Source organism: Microcaecilia unicolor, chromosome 12 (genome assembly GCF_901765095.1).
Source record: "Microcaecilia unicolor chromosome 12, aMicUni1.1, whole genome shotgun sequence".
Lineage (NCBI taxonomy): Eukaryota > Metazoa > Chordata > Amphibia > Gymnophiona > Siphonopidae > Microcaecilia > Microcaecilia unicolor.
In genome coordinates, this window is record NC_044042.1 from 81040321 (window position 1) to 81057315 (window position 16995).

The 16995-nt window shown below is 48.6% G+C and overlaps 1 protein-coding gene across 2 annotated transcripts in view; it reads right to left on the minus strand.

The window, feature by feature from the left end:
* Positions 1–16995, minus strand: part of DBF4B (DBF4 zinc finger B) — a 124781-nt gene that overhangs the window by 91551 nt on the left and 16235 nt on the right. For both annotated transcript variants that reach the window (XM_030221904.1, XM_030221903.1), the window contains exons 2-4: positions 14280–14439; positions 13800–13976; positions 13383–13436 (exon numbers count right to left, since the gene is read on the minus strand). In XM_030221904.1, coding sequence (XP_030077764.1) covers positions 13383–13436; positions 13800–13976; positions 14280–14429 — 381 coding nt within the window. In that variant the 5' untranslated portion in view covers positions 14430–14439. The remainder of the gene's footprint in view (positions 1–13382; positions 13437–13799; positions 13977–14279; positions 14440–16995) is intronic.

The window sequence follows — 16995 nt, forward strand, 5'->3', positions numbered from 1 at the left end:
GAAAATCAACAGTATACAAATCATCCATTGGCCATGTCATAATCAGGCCCAGATGCTTGAAAGTAAATGCGGGCGCTAAAGGCCATTGGCACCAGACTAGCACCCGCATTTACTGGCACCAAATGTTCAGAGTCCTAGAGCACGGAAAGGAATAGCGCAGTGAGCATGCAAATGAATGCTGATGAGCTCATTCGCCATTCCTCCCCAATGCTCAGCGGGCAGCATGCAAAACAAGGGTACTCCTCTCATTGTAAACCGTACACCAGCTCAGAGCTGATGTTAAGAGTTTGAGAAGCAGCCCAGCTTGTCACTTTGGACCACTCGAGCTGGCGTAAGGGTACAGAAGAGGCAAGAGGCAGCCCCCCCTCCCTTCCCCCAAGCATTGGAAACACTCACCAGCACAAATGGAATGTAGAAATGTTTCTTAGTAGAAGTATTAAAAGTTGTAGAAAAAGCAGAGGGATCAGAGTTGACTTTTGGGCCAGTGCCTTGATAAATCTGGTTTTGCTCCAGTCTGATGCATTCTCAGTTTGAGTTGGGCTTGTACTCTACCTGGTTGGCTCACCTTATTAGTTTGTCTCCATTAGTGTCCTTTAAAATAAATTCTCTCTTATGCCACACACTCTTCCTTCTCCCTCCCTGGCGTTCTGGGCATGCGCTTAAGAGATGCGCTTAACAAACAACTCTGGAGTGCATGTGCCAGACACTATGCTCCCGCTGAACTCCCTAATGCTCAACGTAATAATAGCACCTAAATTTGCATCTCATTAGTGTTGAGAATTAGTGAGTTCCTTCATGGTGCTGATCAGAACTGTGCCAGAGTTTTGAGCATCTGCCTATCAGCTTATAACGTCTACACAAATGTCCATCCCCTCCCACCCCGCCTATATCTGTACAGACACATACACCCCCTACTACCATATCCTTCTACATACTCAAGGGGAAAATTACTTCCTTCCCCAAATTTGATGTGTCTTCTTTACTAGACAATATTTTATTTTATTTTTTTTTTGGGGGGGGGGAGGGGAGGCATATGAGGACTAAACTCTGATGACCAAGAATTTGGGAAGATTCTCCTGCTTTATATATAAAGTTTGGATACTATCTTTTTTTTTTTGTCTTATAATACTACACAATCAAATTTGAGCGTTTGGTAGGCAGATGTGAGGTGGAAGTAGAATTCCCACCGTCAAACAAACTCAGAGACTAGAGGCGTTTGGGGGTATTGGCTATAAGGAGAGTTTAAGGATAGGATAATATGTCTAAATTAACATTCACTACTTGGAATGTAGGAGGGTTTCAATCCCCAATCAAGAGACATAAAATTTTGAAAGTACTGAGAGATAGGGGGACCGTCGTTGCCTTCCTGCAGGAATCGAATCTATCCACGACAGAGCATGCCAAACTCAAAAGATGGTGGGTGGGTGACCTTGTAGAAGCCCCGGCAGTGGGAAGGAAGGGAGGAGTGGTAATCTTGTTCAAGAAGGGATTGCATTTAGAGATTAAGAAAGTTATCGCAGACATGTTCTGGCCTCTGTGATCCTTGAGCGTCACCGTCAGCCTATACTGTTGTATAACCTTTATGCACCAAATACTTTTCATCGAGAATTTTATACAAAGGTAATCAGACAGATACTGGAGCTGGGTGATATTCCGATAATATTGGGAGGAGATTTAAATGATGTGGCAGATCCTACAATAGATAGATCTCAGCCTACAGATAGAGAATTAGCAAGGACAATGAGAGGGGTAACCTTATTAGGGTCATCTTTGGGACTAGTGGATGCGTGGCGAACACTTAATCCTTTGGAGAGGGACTTCACACACATTTCTAGGGCTCACTCCACAATGTCCAGGATAGATTATCTGCTAATCTCCAGAGAACTCTTTACGCAGGTAGAAAGTACAAAGATAGGCCCTATTATGATTTCTGACCATGCTTGGGTGGAGTTGGGTCTACGGGGAGGCCGACCCAGACAGCCTGAGAGAGGCTGGAGATTCCCCACTCACTTATACAGAGATAGTAAATTTCTGCCATTTCTGCTTTCAAAGTGACAGCAATGACAATGAACAACATAGATCGGACGTTGCATTGTTTTGGGAAACAGCAAAAGTGGTTCTCCGGGGAGAAATTATTTCTTATGTGAGTTACCAAAGAAAGGTGAGAAAACGGGAACTTTTGCGATTAGAAAAACAAGTAACCACCTTAAGACAGCAGTATGGAATGAGTCCTTCACTGCGAGTAAAGAAGCAATTGTTGGAAACCCAACAAGCTCTAAATGAGTTAATACATACAGAGGCAAAGAAATCCTGGGCTTTTTATAAATTTCAACTTTATAAATTTGCAAATAAAAGTAGCGCCCTTCTGGCTAGATTGGCAAAGGGTAGTTTGGGCCAGAATAAGATAGCTACATTGGTAGATTCTAGAGGGGTACGGGCGAACGAGGATAAGGCAATCAATAAAGTGCTTAGGGACGTTTTTACTAAATTATATGAGTCCCAGCAACCTCAGCTAATAGACAGTGAAGTTTACCTGAATAGCATAGACTTACCACAGATATCGCATGAAGAGCTGTCCCAGTTTAGTGCCCCAAAAGACACAGAGGAAGTGGCATGGGTAATTAAGCAAAGTGCGCTTGGAAAAGCGCCTGGCCCGGACGGGCTACGCAACGAGTTTTATAAGCTACTACAGGATATTAGCCCAGTACTGACAGAAGTCTTTCAGAAATCTGTTCAACAAGGAAAGCTCCCGGTACATTTGAACACAGCACAGATAATAGTATTACGAAAACCTGGTAAACCAGAAGATCAACCAGAATCCTATCGCCCCATTTCCCTACTCAATACTGAGGTAAAGCTCTTGGCCAAGATATTGGCAAACAGACTGGCGAGAGTCTTACTGTCCTTAGTAGCCAAGCCCCAAGTGGGGTTTACAAGGGGGAGGGTAATAGCCAAAAATATAAGACGGATCTTAGCGGCATTAGAGACGATTAGATTGGAAGGGCACCCAGCCTTACTCATCAGTTTTGACGCGGAAAAAGCGTTTGATAGAGTGGACTGGGGCTTTTTATTTGGCACATTAAAGGCTTATGGGATAGAGGGCTGGTTCAATAAGGCTGTACAGACGTTATAAGAGGACCCTGAAGCGTGTGTGTATGCCAATGGCATTGCTTCAGATAGATTTAAAACCAGAAGAGGGACTAGACAGGGATGCCCACTCTCCCCATTATTGTTTGTTTTAACTCTAGATCCATTACTGAGGGAATTACAGCTCAATTCAGAAGTGAAGGGGGTGCATATAGGGGACTTTCTCTTTAAAACAGCTGCTTTTGCAGATGATTTATTAGTAATAAGGTAAAATTATGTATCATACCTGATACTTTTCTTTCCCTTAATCATAGCCGATCAATCCATAGACTGGTGGGTTGTGTCCATCTACCAGCAGGTGGAGATAGAGAGCAATCTTTTGCCTCCCTATATGTGGTCATGTGCTGCCAGAAATTTCCCAGTATGTCGATATCAAAGCTCCATCCGCAGGACTCAGCAATTAGAGAATTACACCCACAAAGGGACACTCTGCCCAGCTCACCACCGCCGGACCGGGGGAGGGGAAATATTCCAGCGCACCACCGCCGGGGCGGTGGGCGGGAAACCACACCCGCCGACGCGGGGGGAATTGGCTTATCCTGCTACTGCAACCGCAGGAGGAGCTGGCTTACCCTAACACCGCCAAAGCGGGAGGGATAAAAAGCTACCCTACAGCCGCACGAAGCGGGAGGGAGCGCCAGCATAATTTAGTTATCAATCCAGCCACCGCCGAAACGGGGGGAGAGGAAGCAGCAGCTCACTGTAACACAAAATCGTCTCAACTCGAAGAAACTTCAATTGGAAGAACTTGAACACAAAGTCCTCGTGAACAGGATCTGAAGGCTGAACTTGAACCTGAAATATAACCAGAACACAAAATACAGATATCTGGGAGGGGCTATGGATTGATCGGCTATGATTAAGGGAAAGAAAATTATCAGGTATGATACATAATTTTACCTTCCCTATCATCAAGCCGATCAATCCATAGACTGGTGGGATGTACCGAAGCAGTACTCACCCAGGGCGGGACATGGAAATCCCTGAACGCAACACTGAAGCCCCAAACTGGGCCTCGGCCCAAGCTGCCACATCCAAGCGGTAATGTCGTGAGAAGGTATGAGCCGACGACCAAGTAGCCGCTCTGCAAATCTCTTCCAAGGAGACAGATCTGGACTCCGCCATCGAGGCTGCTTGTGCTCTAGTAGAGTGTGCCTTCAGCTGAATAGGCGGAATCTTCCCTGCCGCCACATAAGCTGCCGCGATCGTCTCCTTGACCCAACGTGCCACCGTAGGCTTAGATGCCTGCAGACCCTTACGAGGGCCTGCGAACAGCACGAACAGGTGATCCGACTTCCGGAAATCATTGGTCACTTCCAAGTATCTGATGATGACCCGTCTAACATCCAGGTATTTGAGCGCAGGGTACTCCTCTGGGTAATCCTCCCTACGAAAGGAGGGTAGGTAAAGCTGCTGATTCACATGGGATCGAGAAACAATCTTGGGCAGGAAGGAAGTCACTGGGCGAATCGATACTCCTGCCTCAGTGAATCACAGCAATGGCTCTCTACACGAGAGCGCCTAGAGCTCAGAAACTCTTCTGGCTGATGTGATAGCCACCAGGAAGACCGCTTTCAACGTCAGGTCCTTCAGCGATGCCCTTGGCAAGGGCTTGAAGGGCAGCTTCTGCAAGGTCTGTAGCACCAGATTGAGATTCCACGTAGGCACTATCGAGTGCAGAGGGGGGCGCAGGTGATTAACTCCTTTGAGAAAGCGAACCACATCTGGCTGTGAAGCCAGGGAAGCCCCCTTCAGACGACTCCTGAAGCAAGCTAGAGCCGCCACTTGGACTTTCAGCGAACTGAGCGACAGGCCTTTCTCCAGCCCCTCCTGCAGGAACGCCAACACTGAAGATATTGGAGCAGTGAAGGGCGATACAGAGCCTGCCTCGCACAACGACGCAAAGGTACGCCAAACCCTGGCGTACGTGGTAGAAGTAGAGCGCTTCCTCGCTCTCAGCATAGTGGCGATGACCTTGTCTGAGAAGCCCTTCTTCCTCAGCCGCTTCCGCTCAAGAGCCAGGCCGTAAGACCAAAGGGGGAGGGATCCTCCATCACCATGGGACCCTGATGCAAGAGACCCCGCTCCGCTGGCAGCCGCAGAGGGCCGTCCACCGAGAGTCTGATTAAGTCCGCATACTAGGGACGTCTGGGCCAATCTGGACCCACCAGGATCACCCGGCCCGGATGCTTTGCCACCCGGCCTAGCACCCTGCCCATCATGGGCCAGGGCAGGAACACGTAGAGAAGCTCCTGTGCCGGCAACTGCTGGAGAAGAGCATCGACTCCCAGAGATCGAGGGTCCCGTCCTCTGCTGAAAAAACGCGGCACTTGGCCGAGGACGCCATCAGATCCAGGCTTGGCCGGCCCCAGCGCTTTGTGATGTCCAAGAACGCCCGAGCAGACAGTTGCCACTCTCCGGGATCCAAGGTATGGCGACTGAGAAAGTCCACCTTGACATTCATGACTCCCGCAATGTGGGCCGCCGACAGCTGTTTCAGATTCGCTTCCGCCCACAGGCATAGCTTCATGGCCTCCTTGGCTAGAGGGGTGCTCCTGGTACCTCCCTGGCGGTTGACATAGGCCACAGCCGTAGCATTGTCCGACAGGACCCGCACAGGCCTCTGCACCAGTACCGGGAGAAACTCTAGAAGCGCCAACCGAATGGCTCGGAGTTCCAGGAGGTTGATGGACCATTTCGTCTCTGCGGGAGACCAGAGCCCCTGCGCTGTCCGGCCCAGGCAGTGGGCTCCCCAGCCCGTCAAGCAGGCGTCTGTCGTGACGACAACCCACTCCGGGGTCGTAAGAGGCATTCCCGCGGACAGCTTGCCTGGCCTCAGCCACCAACTCAGCGCCTTTCGTACCGCTGGATCCAAAGGAAGGCGTACAGCGTAATCCTCCGAGACTGGAGTCCACCGCCGCAGAAGAGAGTGCTGTAGAGGTCTCATATGAGTCCTGGCCCAGGGCACTACCTCCATTGTGGCCGACATGGAGCCCAACAGCTGCACATAGTCCCAAGCCTGAAGAGTAGAGGAGGCTAGGAACTGGTCCACCTGGGTCCGAAGCTTGATGCTCCGGTTGTCCGGCAGGAACACTCTGCCCACTTGGGTGTCGAATCTAACTCCCAGATACTCCAGGGACTGAGTCGGGTGCAGCTGGCTTTTCTCCCAGTTGATGATCCATCCCAGGGAGCTCAGAAGAGCAATGACCCTATCTGTAGCTCTCCCGCACTCCGCATAGGAAGGGGCTTGGATCAGCCAGTCGTCCAGATAGGGATGGACTTGCACTCCCTCCTTGCGGAGGTAGGCCGTGATGACCACCATTACTTTGGAGAAGGTCCGCGGAGCCGTAGCCATCCCGAACGGGAGGGCTCTGTACTGGAAGTGTCGGCCCAGTACTGCAAAGCGCAGAAAGCGCTGATGAGGCGGCCAGATGGGAATATGTAGGTAAGCTTCCTTGATGTCCAGGGATGCCAGGAATTCTCCCTTTTTCACCGCAGCTATTACGGAGCGGAGAGTCTCCATCCGGAAGTGCCGTATCTTTAAGTCCCGATTGACCCCTTTCAGGACGAGGATAGGCCGCACAGCACCTCCCTTCTTTGGCACCACAAAGTAAATGGAGTAACGTCCCTTGCCAAGTTGATCTACTGGCACTGGGACCACCGCGCCCAGGCGGAGCAGGTTGACCAAAGTCTGCTGTACTGCCGCCGCTCTGACTGGAGACTTGCAGGGAGAGTTTACGAACCCATCTCTTAGGGGTCGGCAGAACTCTAGCTTGTAGCCGTCTCTGATGACTTCCAGAACCCAAGCGTCTGAAGTTACCCTGGTCCACTCGCCCAGAAACGAGGATAGCCGTCCTCTGATCTGCTCTGGGGCATGGACCAGGGCCCCGTCATTGGGTACGAGACCCTGGGGAGGGCCGGAGGAAGAACCTCCGGGACGGCGGTCCCTGCGAAAGGAATGCTGCTTGGGAGATAAGTTCCGCTTGAAAGAAGAGGAGGAAGAGGAGGCCGACTTGCCCGGGCGATACCGACGGGCTTCCTGAAATCGGCCCTTGGAGGGACCAGAGCGAGTACTGCTGGCTCGAGTCCTGACCTCCGGCAACCTCTTGCCCTTAAGACGTGCCGAGCTCGGTCACGATCTTGTCCAGCTCGTCCCCAAAGAGCAGCTTGCCTTTAAAAGGCAACTTGGCGAGGCGAGATTTTGAGGCATGGTCAGCCGACCAGTGCTTAAGCCACAGCCACCGCCGGGCAGAAACTGTCTGAGCCATACCTTTAGCCGAGGCTCTCAAGACATCATACAGCAAGTCCGCCAAGTAGGCCAGGCCCGACTCCAGGGCCGGCCAGTCCGCCCTCAAGGAAGAATCCGAGGGGGAAGCCCGCTGCAAAACGGTCAGGCATGCCCTGGCCACATAGGAGCCGCAAACCGAGGCTTGCAAACTCAGGGCGGCCGCCTCAAAGGCCGACCTTAAGGACGCCTCCAATCTCCTGTCCTGAGCGTCCTTCAGGGCAGTGCCACCTTCCACCGGCAGAGCCGTCTTCTTAGTCACCGCAGTGATTAAAGAGTCTACTGTAGGCCAGAGAAAGGCCTCCCGTTCACCCTCAGCAAGAGGGTACAGACGGGACATGGCTCTGGCTATCTTAAGGCTCGCTTCAGGGGCATCCCACTGAGCCGAAATTAAAGTCTGCATGGCTTCATGAACATGGAAGGTTCTGGGCGGGCGCTTAGTTCCCAGCATGATGGCAGAGCCAGCTGAGGCTGAGAGGGCCTTCTTCCGGAGAGGAAATTTTCAGAATGCTCATGGCCTGCACTAACAGGTTGGGCAAATCCTCTGAGCGAAAAAGCCGCGCTGCAGAGGGGTCACCCGCTCCATCCGAGCGGGGATCAGTCTCCTCCACAGAATCCCCTAAGGACCTTTGGGAGAACTCAGATACGCTGCCCTCCTCCACATCAGAGGAGACAGAGTCCCCTAGGGCCTGGAGATCCACCCGAGGGCGCTTGATCATGGAAGCCTCATCACCCTTATCAGACAGGGTAGCAGGGGCAGCGTTTTGCATAAGGAAAGCCTGATGTAGCAGTAAAATAAACTCAGGGGAGAAACCCCCCAGTCTGTGCACTTCTGCAGCCTGGGCCACGGCCCTAGAGGCACTCTCAACCTGCGCTCCCAAGAGCGGGGGAGAGGCACGCTGCGCATCCAAAATGGCATCCACCGCGACACTCCGCGAAGGAGCCGCGCGGGAAGAATGGCGCTTTGCCGACTTTATACCGTCGCCTGAGTCAAGGGCGACCATACCATTAACGTCTCCCACCTCAAGGGCGGCCCAAGGAGCCGACCGAGCAGCGTGGCCGGCCACAACCGGGAGGGCGGCCAGTGGGGGATGGGCGCCTAAGGCGGGAAAAACCGCCGCACTGGAGGAAAACTCGGGGAACTCTCCTGATTCCGAAAAGGCGCCTCTGCCTTTGAACCCCCCGCTTCTCTGCTAGACGAGCACACGCGGTCCGGGGAGCGTCTTTTCGCGCCCTTGCCCTCCGATGCCATGGCCACGTGGAGACTGTTCGGGGAACCCCCTGCCCGCTAGGAAAAGGTAAAATTACCTGCTTCTCGCTCCGAGCTGCAACGATTTGGAGTCCCAGTGAGTAGCTGCAAGCAAGGACGTCTTTCTCTCAAGGACGTCTATTTTTCTGCTTTTTTTTTTTTAAATGGAGCCAGCGGAAGGGGGGAGAAAAGGAGGGACCTGGTACCACCAGGTTTGCACTTGCTCACGAGGAGCCCTCAACCCCAGGTACTCAACAAAACCTAAACAATTAGGCTTGGAGACCTAGCCAGAGCTGCTGCTGTGTGACCACACACCTGCTAGATATAGAACATACTGAGGAATTTCCGGCAGCACAAGACCACATATAGGGAGGCAAAAGATTGCTCTCTATCTCCACCTGCTGGTAGATGGACACAACCCACTAGTCTATGGATTGATCGGCTTGATGATAGGGAATAACTGAACCCAGGGAATCCCTGCATTATTTGATGGAGAGCTTAGAGGAGTATGGAGACTTTTCTGGTTTCCGATTGAACCTCTCAAAATCGGAAGCGTTGGCAAGCTCAGATGACCTAAGGAGATCATGGGGAAAGGGGTTCCCATTACGATGGGCAAAAGACTAGTTTAAATATCTAGGGGTACAGCTGACAATGGATTCAGCAAAGTTATATGACATCAATGTCTCCCGGTTCCTCTGAGAGACAAAGGAGCAGCTGATGAATTGGGCTAACTTGCCCTTAACTTTTCTGGGACGATTACATTTGTTCAGAATGATGGTATTCCCTAGATGGCTCTATACCTTACAGACCCTTCCTCTGTGGCTGTTAAAAAAGGACTTAGAAGCCCTCAGGAAACTAGTGGTTAAATTTTGCTGGGGGGGGGGGGGGGGGGGGCGGAAAACCTAAAGTGAAGTGGAAGTATTTATTAGGAGCACAAAAGATGGGTGGTCTAGGGTTTCCAGAAGTATCAGGAAGTATAATCAGGCGTGCCTATTACGACATTTAAGAGACTGGTTGATGGACTCAGATGATTATACGCATGTGAAACTAGAACGTGCTTACTTCCGCCCTTGGCATTTGATTTCTGTTACATTCTCCAAGGAGAGACTTACCGGAAAGAGTACAGGGGAGTGCTGTGTTAAAGTCCTTGTGGTATCTGTGGAGGACAGTGCTCCCATTCTGGGGACAGGATAGTAGAGGAAGTGTATGGTTACCATTGAGGGGGAATGTTACATTTAGGCCTGGAGATGAAAACGGGGTTTTTCGATTATTAGGAGATAGGGGAATACACTCCTTGGAACAATTGGTAAGGGAGGATGGATCCTTGCTTTCATACGCTGACTTCCTGGAGAAATGTGGGCAGGGGACAGCGGCCTGGCTGGCATATAAACAGCTGTCTCATTATGTGAGAACCCTGCCACCAGATAGTCTGTGTCCTCAGTTCGGGAGACAACTAAGAGAATTGTTAGAAGGAGATGCAGCGGGGCAAATTTCAGTGTCTTGGTTTTATAGACAACTGGGTAGACTTTCATTGGAGCGGGATTTGACAGAGGTTGCAAATAGTTGGAGCATAGAGTCGGGCAAAAATATTCCCACACAATTGATATCATCAGCCCTTCAGAGTGGGGTAACCATGGTACATAGTGCAGAACTCCAGGAGTGTCATTTTCGCACTATTCACTGGGCATATTTTTCTCAGAGACAAGCTTTTAGGGCGGGAGTAACGAATATACAGCACTGCAGGAAGTGCCACAGGTTAGAGGCACATTTTTTTCATGGTATCTGGCAATGTAGCTTGATCTCACTATTCTGGGTGGCGATTGGCAGATACTTGACTGGCGTACTGGGGCAAACAATAACTCTGACGCTTGAAAGAGCAATATTTAGTACACCTAGGCTTTGGATGGGAGTTACAAGGGGGGAGAAAATATTCCTTGGAAAGGCTTGTATATTGGGAAAAAATGCATTCTCCTGCATTGGACTCAGGATTGCCCGCCCACCTTTTGGCACTGGAGGAATAGACTCCACGAACTGTTGACGTGGGAATCTAGAGGGGCAGGTCTGTCACCAGGAGGGCAGCGGCGGTTTCTAGCAGTATGGGGGGCATACATAAACACTATTTCACCGAGAGCAAGAAGTCATATTTTGAATAGGCTTCCATGGAATAAATAAAGGGAATTTTGAAAATTGAGCAACGCTTTGGGGAGGGAGGGGGGAGGATTATGGGGAAGAAAGAAGAGCTTTGGGTTAGGGAGTTTTGGGACAAGTTATGGTTTCGTAAATAAAGATTGGCTACAGGTTATATTAACCATATATCAATACAAATTATGGCAATTCACCATGTTATAAGGAAATACATGGATATTATATGTTAATATCATTCTAGCTGTGGAAGAAATAACATACCTGAGGAGGGGGGAAATGGGACAGGAGGGATGGGAGGGAATTTGTTAAAAATACAAGATTGATGGCTGGTATGTACATAATTCAACTCTGGCTCATGAGAGGATGTTAACACAGTTGTCAAATCAACAGTTGTATGTTTATCAGTTCTTTTTTGTCATCAATAAAAAAAATATTGAAATATTAAAAAAAACACAATAGTGTATGTAGGGTCCCTTCCACACCACGCCAGAATTCTGCTCTGGAATCCTGGCTGATTATTGGATTGATGCACGGGGGTGAGGATGCTCCATGGTACAATAAAAGGCTATACCGGACAAAGAGGTAAAAGAGGCTCTGGCTGGGTGGGTCACGTTCCCCTCCTCTCACCCCCCCCCCTTTTTTTTTTCTTCTCTTTCTTCCTTTTCATATATTATCAATAAGAAACATGTTGAGACATAAATAGATAGGGTATATATTAAGGGATAGGATGTAGTGGGATGGGGTGGGGGGACATACACAAAGAGGGTAGAGGGGATAAAAGGTAAAAATTTGAAGACGAATGTATTCTCTTGTCTGTAAAGAGTACAGGTTTGGAATGCATATTGGTATTAATATTAGTGGAGGTCTTCCTGTTGAATAGCCATCAATAAGCAACTGTTGAAAGGTCAAACAAACAAAAAAGAGGAAGGAAGGGAATAAATCTTAGAGGGTGGGGGTTGGGGTGTGGGAGGGGATAGGATGGGGAGAAAAAGAAAGATAATTTTGATGACCATATTGGCAGTTTATTTCTGTTCAGTTTGTTTAAGCAGTAAGTTAGCAATTTTTTTGTATACTGTGCTTGTTGATAATGTACTTGATTGAGTCGTCAATAAAAAATTGTTGAAATGTAAAAAAAACCACAATAAACTTTATTTACAGTATTTTCGGTGCACACCACGTAGATTTTCTTGTGCCCTGGCCCCCCCCTCCCTTCCTCTCTTCCTTTCTTTCTCCCCAGCTCCGAATCCCGCCATCCTCCACCCCCGTGCCCCGCCCGAGGTCGTTGCCGCCGCTCCCCCCCTCCACCGGGCCCGCGCAGCACCTCTCACCTCTGTGTGAAGGCGCTGCACGGGCAAGAAGAACATCTGATCGCCACCGAGTCTTCAGGATGTCTCTCCTTTCCTGACCTGGGCCCACCCCCATCTGACGTAAGTAACTACGTTGGTTACTTACGTCAGACGAGGGCAGGCCCAGGTCAGGAAAGGAGAGACGCCCTGAAGACTCGGCGGCGATCAGATGTTCTTCTTGCCCGTGCAGCACTGGTGAGAGGCGCTGCGCGGGTCTGGTAATGCAGAGGGGGGGGAGCGGCGGCAACCTCAGGGGGGGGCAGCGGGGCACGGGGCGGAGCTGTGGGTGAAAGAAAGGAAGAGAGGAAGGGAGGGGGGCCAGGGCTGCTAAAATTGGGATTTTTCATGCAGGGAGCAGTGGGGACCTCGGGCAGTGGAGGGGGGGGGGGGGGGCAAGGCCGTCCGTACAGGACGCTCCTGACAAGCGCCTTTGCCCCCTCCTGATCCTTTTTTGATTTTTGTTTTGATTTTCTATTTAATGCAGGGGAAAGCGGGGAGCCACGTGTTTATGTTTTTTGTTGTTGTTTTGATGTTTGTGGCACGCACAGAGCAGCCAGCATAACGCTTGGCTGCTCTGCGCATGCTTTAGGGGCCGATTACCGACGGGGATTACACCAGTTTAACGAATCTTTAATGCATTGTACTTTTCAATACCGCACCGCACATGTGCGACTTGTTTTTTTGGTGCATTCTTCGTTTTTTAAAATTCGTTAAGGACTTTTACATTTTAGATTTTTTTACGTTTGGTTGATGCATCTGGCCCTGAGTCCAAGTCAGAAAATTCCCCACGCTCCACAGAGGCTTGTGTGATCATTAATGATCTCCACTGAGGAAAGGATGGGGGCTCTGGCCGAAGCCAGCAAATAAGAATACTTTTAATTCCCAGTAATACCATTCGTTTCACAAATCCAAAATAATCTTTTGGTTTAGAAGTGAGATCATGGACGCCAAACAAGTCCTTTATTTTATTATTTAAACTGCATTGTTCTATGTGCCCGATAAGACAGTATAGCAAGCTCCAATAAATCGGCAAATGAACAGACAGGTTTGAACGGTTGTGCACCTGGTTCGGTTGAGGGACCGAGACTGAACCAGCCAAAAAAGAACAATTACTCACTTTGCCCAGAACCAAAATGAAGACCAAGAGGTATCAGAAGTCAATTCCTACAGTTGTGCTCTGTAGAAGCTTCCTTCTTAGTGGGTGGCTCACCTGATTACCAATGGCCTTCTGCAGCAGCTCCTTCCCTCGGCTGAAGTGGGCATACTAGGAACAGAAAACAGACCACATGAGAAGTCACCTGCGGAGATTATAACAGAGGAAAACCTAACTGTTGCTCACAGAATATCTCTTTTCTAAACATAATACTCTTCAGCTTTCAGCATATCACGTACACACACACAGAAAAAAAATATATACAAAATATTGCCTGGCATATCCATCCACACAGAATGAGGCAGCTGTCCTGTTCATAACTGCAAGGCTGAGGACTCTGAAATCCATCAACTGCACCTTGAACCCCAATTAAAGTACATTATAGCACCCTGTTATGCCACAAGTATCCGTTCTTTAAGGAAGATAAACCTAATCTCTTCCACAGCCCCACTGTAAGTCGGTCCTCTTACTTACATTATCAGTTGCTTTCTGCTGTTGCAGCTTTGCTAAGCTCGAGGGCAACAAATCAGCTTTCATTTCCCTGCAGGCTGGGGTGTCCTGTAGTTCTGTTAATTTTGCACCTTTTCCTTCTCTGAAGTTGTTGTTGGAAACCAGGTATGTCACCTCCTTGCTCAGGAAACTTTCAATCACCTGAAACCAGATGGCAGCAGAGATCATTTCATTGGGCAGTGAAAATCAGCTGCATCTACAAAACAAAGTTCCTCTGTACAACAAATCAAACTGAGGAAAGCCACATTGCTAGAAGAAATGTATGTATTATTTATGGCACAATGCCATAGTCAGTGCTTATGATCTGGACATTAACTGTACAAAGCCAAATATGTCATGTCGCACACTCCCAGTTTTCCAACTAAAGTAAGAGGGTCAATGCGAGTGCTCTTGCTGTTCAAAATGACTCTCCAAATCCTGGGAAAGTGCAAAGAGGATACTCACCCCTCCCAGCTTCTTTATTGTCCTGATAAGGAATTGTGTGTTTTTGTTGTTCGGAAGATCTAGGTAGAAGGATTTCCCAAAAAAAGGCCCATTCTTGGCCGAGATGCTAATTTCTGGCATGTTTTCCAGGGGATGCCTCTGATGTGTCATATACAAGTCCCTGGAATAACAACAGTTGGGATATAACACCATCAACCTTTAAGACGACAGCATGAATACAAACAAGACTGACAAACTTCCATCATAAGCAGAGAGAACAGATAATTCTGACACCTTGAACTCGTGGATCCAATTCCCACGTAAGACCATTGTTGTTTCTTCCTAGTAATTTAGCTGTTAACAGTATCTTTCCCAGTCAATTAAATGTGGCTTATTACACCAATAACTACATGCAGAGAACTGGCTCAAAAATACTATTTTGCATTTATTACAAACTTGACAGTCCAGGGCTGGTTTCTAATTACCACTCTTGATTAATCTGTTTCGTCAGTGGCCTGCACAGTGCCACAGGATGCGAGCTTAAAAGCCAAGACTATTAGAAGGCAAGCTTATTTATTTTGATTTTTGCTCACACCTTTTTCAGTAGTAGTTCAAGGTGAGTTACATTCAGGTACACTGGGTATTTCCCTGTCCGGCTCACAATCTAAGTTTGTACCTGAGGATTAAAAGACTTGCCCAAGATCACAAGGAGTAGCAGTGGGATTTGAAATGGCCACCTCTGGATGTCAAAACCAGTGCTCCAACCACTAGGCCACTCCACCTATGGTAACGCATGAAAAGCATCATGTCTCAATAACACGTATGTGGGAAAATTACTAAGACAAAGGTCATATTAGATTTTTTTTTCCTTCTCTAATACCACGGTTTAGGCAGTCAAGGCTGCTCGTAACAATAGACCGGCAGCTGCAACTATGTTAATTTAAATGTCAGAGTTTAAATGAATATGCATATTCAGCACTATTCTTACTGTACACCGCCTTGAGTGAATTCCTTCAAAAAGGCGGTAAATAAATCCTAATAAATAAATGTAGTCACTGCCATTGCTATCCATTTAGTTTAAGTCTGCTATCAAGCAAGTCTCAAGTAAACAAATATTTTATCTGGATAGCAGCTAAATGTTACTACCTGCTAGATAATTTCTGCGCTTTGCCTCTTCGCTACACTGATAGCACTGGGCTGTTTTGTTGTTCAGAAGATCTAGGTAGAAGGATTTCCCAGGAAAAGGCCGATTCTTGGCCGAGATGCTAATTTGTGGCATGTTTTTCAGGGGATGATAATCTGTATAGCAGCCAAAAATCTCTAAATAGCAGGGTTATTCATACATTCACCAATTGTTAGTGACGTATAACTCCTTTAAATATCAGCCCCAGCATGTTTTATTTTGATACAAGATGACTTCTTCAGATACATTTCTCAACAGATCTCCACACAAACTAGACCATCTTATCATCAGGAAGTCATGCTGTGGAATAAGATTCCACAATATGGGCCAGATTCTACATATGGCACCAAAAAAACGCGTGTCGCGCTATTCTATAAAGCTTCCCTAAAAAGTTAGTTGTGATTTATAGAATATATATCTATAATATTTATAGAATAGGGGCATAATCGAACGCCCATCTCCATGGGCGCCTATCTCGGAGGATGGGTATGTGAAGGGGCGGGACAGACCGTATTTTCGAAAAAGATGGGCGTCCATCTTTTGTTTCGATAATACGGTTTGTGCCGGGCAAATGCATCACATTTGGGAGGATTTGAGCTGGGCGGTATCGGTTTTCAGTGATAATGGAAACCGAAGGCGCCCAGCTCAAAAACGAACAAATCCAAGGCATTTGGTCTGGGCCAGGATTCGTAGTGCACTGGTCCCCCTCACATGCCAGGACACCAACCGGGCACCCTAGAGGGCACTTGTAAAAAGTAAAAAAAAAAAAAAAAATTAAAATACCTCCCAAGTCCATAGCTCCCTTACCTTGGGTGCTGAGCCCCCCAAATCCCCCCCAAAACCCACTGCCTGCAACTCTACACCATTACCATAGCACTTATGGCTGAAGGGGGGCACCTAGATGTGGTTACAGTAGGTTTTGGGGGCAGTTTGGAGCGCTTCCATTTAGCGGCACAAGTGTAACAGGTGGAGGGGGGGGGGGGGGGGGGGGGGGATGGGCCTGGGTCCACCTGCCTGAAGTCCACTGCACCCACTAACAACTGCTCCAGGGACCTGCATACTGCTGTGATGGAGCTGGGTATGACATTTGAGGCTGGCATACAGGCTGGGAAAAAATGTTTTTAAAGTTCTTTTTTTTGGTGGGAGGGGGTTAGTGACCACTGGGGGAGTCAGGGGAGGGCATCCCTGATTCCCTCCGGTGGTCATCTGGGTAGTTGGGGCACTTTTTGGGGACTTGTTAGTGACAAAAAAGGGTCCAAAAAAAGTGACCCAAATTCTCGCTTCTGGCGCCCTTTTTTTTCCATTATCGGCCGAGCGTGCCCATCTCTCCTCGACCGATAAACACGCTCCAGTCCCGCCTCCAACACGCCCCCGTCAACTTTGTTCATTCCCGCAACAGACTGCAGTTCGAGGCGCCCAAAATCGGCTTTCAATTATACCGATTTGGGCACCCATGAGAGAAAGGCGTCCATCTCCCGATTTGGGTCGAAATATAGGCATCTTTCTCTTTTGAAAATAAGCTGGATAGTGCCCGTCCCCGCGACTAAAATTTAG